Source organism: Frankliniella occidentalis, unplaced genomic scaffold, assembly GCF_000697945.3.
Source record: "Frankliniella occidentalis isolate FOCC.00 unplaced genomic scaffold, Focc_3.1 Scaffold75, whole genome shotgun sequence".
Lineage (NCBI taxonomy): Eukaryota > Metazoa > Arthropoda > Insecta > Thysanoptera > Thripidae > Frankliniella > Frankliniella occidentalis.
In genome coordinates this window covers 117,065-119,007 of record NW_026267205.1, presented here as the reverse complement: position 1 = coordinate 119,007, position 1,943 = coordinate 117,065, and the positions used below count along the sequence as shown (strand labels likewise).

The 1,943-nt window shown below is 61.0% G+C and overlaps 1 protein-coding gene across 1 annotated transcript; it reads left to right on the top strand.

Moving 5' to 3' along the window:
• The first annotated feature begins 341 nt into the window (after positions 1 to 341).
• LOC113210097 (tyrosine aminotransferase) lies at positions 342 to 1,868 on the top strand. Its single transcript, XM_052268733.1, has 6 exons — positions 342 to 389; positions 483 to 641; positions 743 to 934; positions 1,289 to 1,441; positions 1,645 to 1,773; positions 1,860 to 1,868. Exons 1-6 carry the CDS (start codon positions 342 to 344, stop codon positions 1,866 to 1,868), a joined length of 690 nt encoding a protein of 229 aa, XP_052124693.1.
• Positions 1,869 to 1,943: the final 75 nt, after the last annotated feature.

The following is a 1,943-nucleotide window of genomic DNA, read 5'->3' as shown; positions in this document are numbered from 1 at the left end:
CCCCTACCAGAAAGCCCCCCCAAAATACCTATAATAAACTCAGAACTTACGCTCACGCCGTGGCGGAACCCACCCCTCTCCCGCGCCCGCACGAGCGTAGCGCGATCGTCAGTTCCTAAGTGCATGTAGCTAACAAACGCCGACCTTGGCTGCGGAGCCGAGCTGGGATCAGCCACCTTGGCGTTGCTGAAGCAGGAGCCTCCCCGTGTGCGCAGGTTACGCCGAGGCCCGGGAGGCGGTGGCGCAGTACAGCTCGGTGGACGGGGTGCGAGTCTCAGCCGAGGTGAGTGGTACTGGTGGAAAGTCAGGCAAGGCCAGGAAAGAGTCAAAAATCGACAAACATGAAAAGCATAAGTCAAACTATTCAAATCAGAAGTAAAATATTCGGCGTATTCACCCAGTGGCGTTGAAGTAGTGCAACAACCCTCAGTGGGTTTAAACACATTTCAGAATATTTATTTTGCCATTTCGGCTCTCTGCAGGACATTGTTTTATGCAGCGGCTGTTCGTGCTCGCTCGACCTCTGCATCACAGTGCTGGCGAACCCGGGCCAGAACATCCTCGTCCCGCGGCCGGGCTTCTCCATCTACCGCACCCTGGCCGAGGGCCTCGGCATACGCACCAAAGCCTACCGCCTGCTGGTGGGTCATCACTTATCGACCAGACGCAGCTCGTAACGGTGCTCGAGTGCTCTTCATTGACGTCCTTCCTTTATCCTCTCTCTCTCTCTCTCTCTCTCCAGCCGGACCGCGGGTGGGAGGTGGACCTCGCCGACCTGGAGGCGGCCGTGGACGCGGACACCGCGGCCATCGTCATCAACAACCCCAGTAACCCGTGCGGCTCCGTCTTCTCGCGCCAGCACCTCGCCGACATCCTCGACATCGCCTCGCGCCACCGGGTGCCGATCATCGGCGACGAGATCTACGAGCACCTGGTAAGGGTGGCGCCCGCCCCGTCGGGGAGGTGCCCGTCGGGGAGGTGCCCGTCAGGGAGGTGCCCGTCGGGGAGGTGCTCGCCCCGCCGGGGAGGTGCCCGTCCCATCAGGGAGGTGTCCGTCGGGGAGGTGCCCGTCGGGGAGGTGCCCGCCCCGTCGGGAGGAGGTGCCCGTCGGGGAGGTGCTCGCCCCGCCGGGGAGGTGCCCGTCCCATCAGGGAGGTGTCCGTCGGGGAGGTGCCCGTCGGGGAGGTGCCCGCCCCGTCGGGAGGTTTCCGCCCCGTCGGGGAGGTGCCCGCCGCACCGTGACGGAGGTGCCCGAGTCTCGTCGAGCTGACGTGTCGCCCTGTTGCAGGTCTTCCCCGGCCAGCGCTACCACAGCCTCGGGTCGCTCTCCGAGGACGTCCCCGTGCTGTCCTGCAGCGGCCTCACCAAGCGCTTCCTGGTCCCCGGCTGGCGCATGGGCTGGATCGTTATCCACGACCGGCACGGCGTGCTGGGCAGCGAGGTGAGGGTCGCGGGGAGTGGGCGGAGGGCGCGCTAACGAAAGCAGAAAAGGGAAAAAAAAGGGATAGCTAAAGTAGCTAATGGGTTTGCTAATATGGCCTTAGCTCAGAATATTGGCTTCGGCAGCTACTAATTCTTATTTTCCGTCTCTCTCCCCCGACCGCCCCTCTCACGGCCCCTCTCTTCTCTCTCTGCCCCCCACAGGTCCGGGCGGGACTGCAGAAGCTCAGCCAGCGCATCATCGGCAGCAACACGCTGGTGCAGGGCGCGCTGCCCGCCATCCTCAGGAACACCCCCGAGGCCTTCTTCGAGGACACGATCCACAAGCTGCACGTAAGTGCCGGCCGCGCAGTAGTAATACTTACAGTGGTACTAATTTTTTCCTACTCACAGAAATATTAACCTTTGTCTACTTACAGAAGTACTAACTTTCGCCTATACTTAAATAAAAAAACCTACTAATTTTTGCCTATTCACAAAAAATACGAATTTTTGCCTCCTCA

Excerpts from the sequence above, each read along its gene's own strand:
- LOC113210097 (XM_052268733.1), top strand. The coding sequence starts at position 342 with ATGAAAAGCATAAGTCAAACTATTCAAATCAGAAGTAAAATATTCGGC. Across the intron at positions 642-742 it reads CCAAAGCCTACCGCCTGCTG|CCGGACCGCGGGTGGGAGGT; the intron begins GTGGGTCATCAC and ends CTCTCTCTCCAG. Across the intron at positions 935-1,288 it reads ACGAGATCTACGAGCACCTG|GTCTTCCCCGGCCAGCGCTA; the intron begins GTAAGGGTGGCG and ends GCCCTGTTGCAG.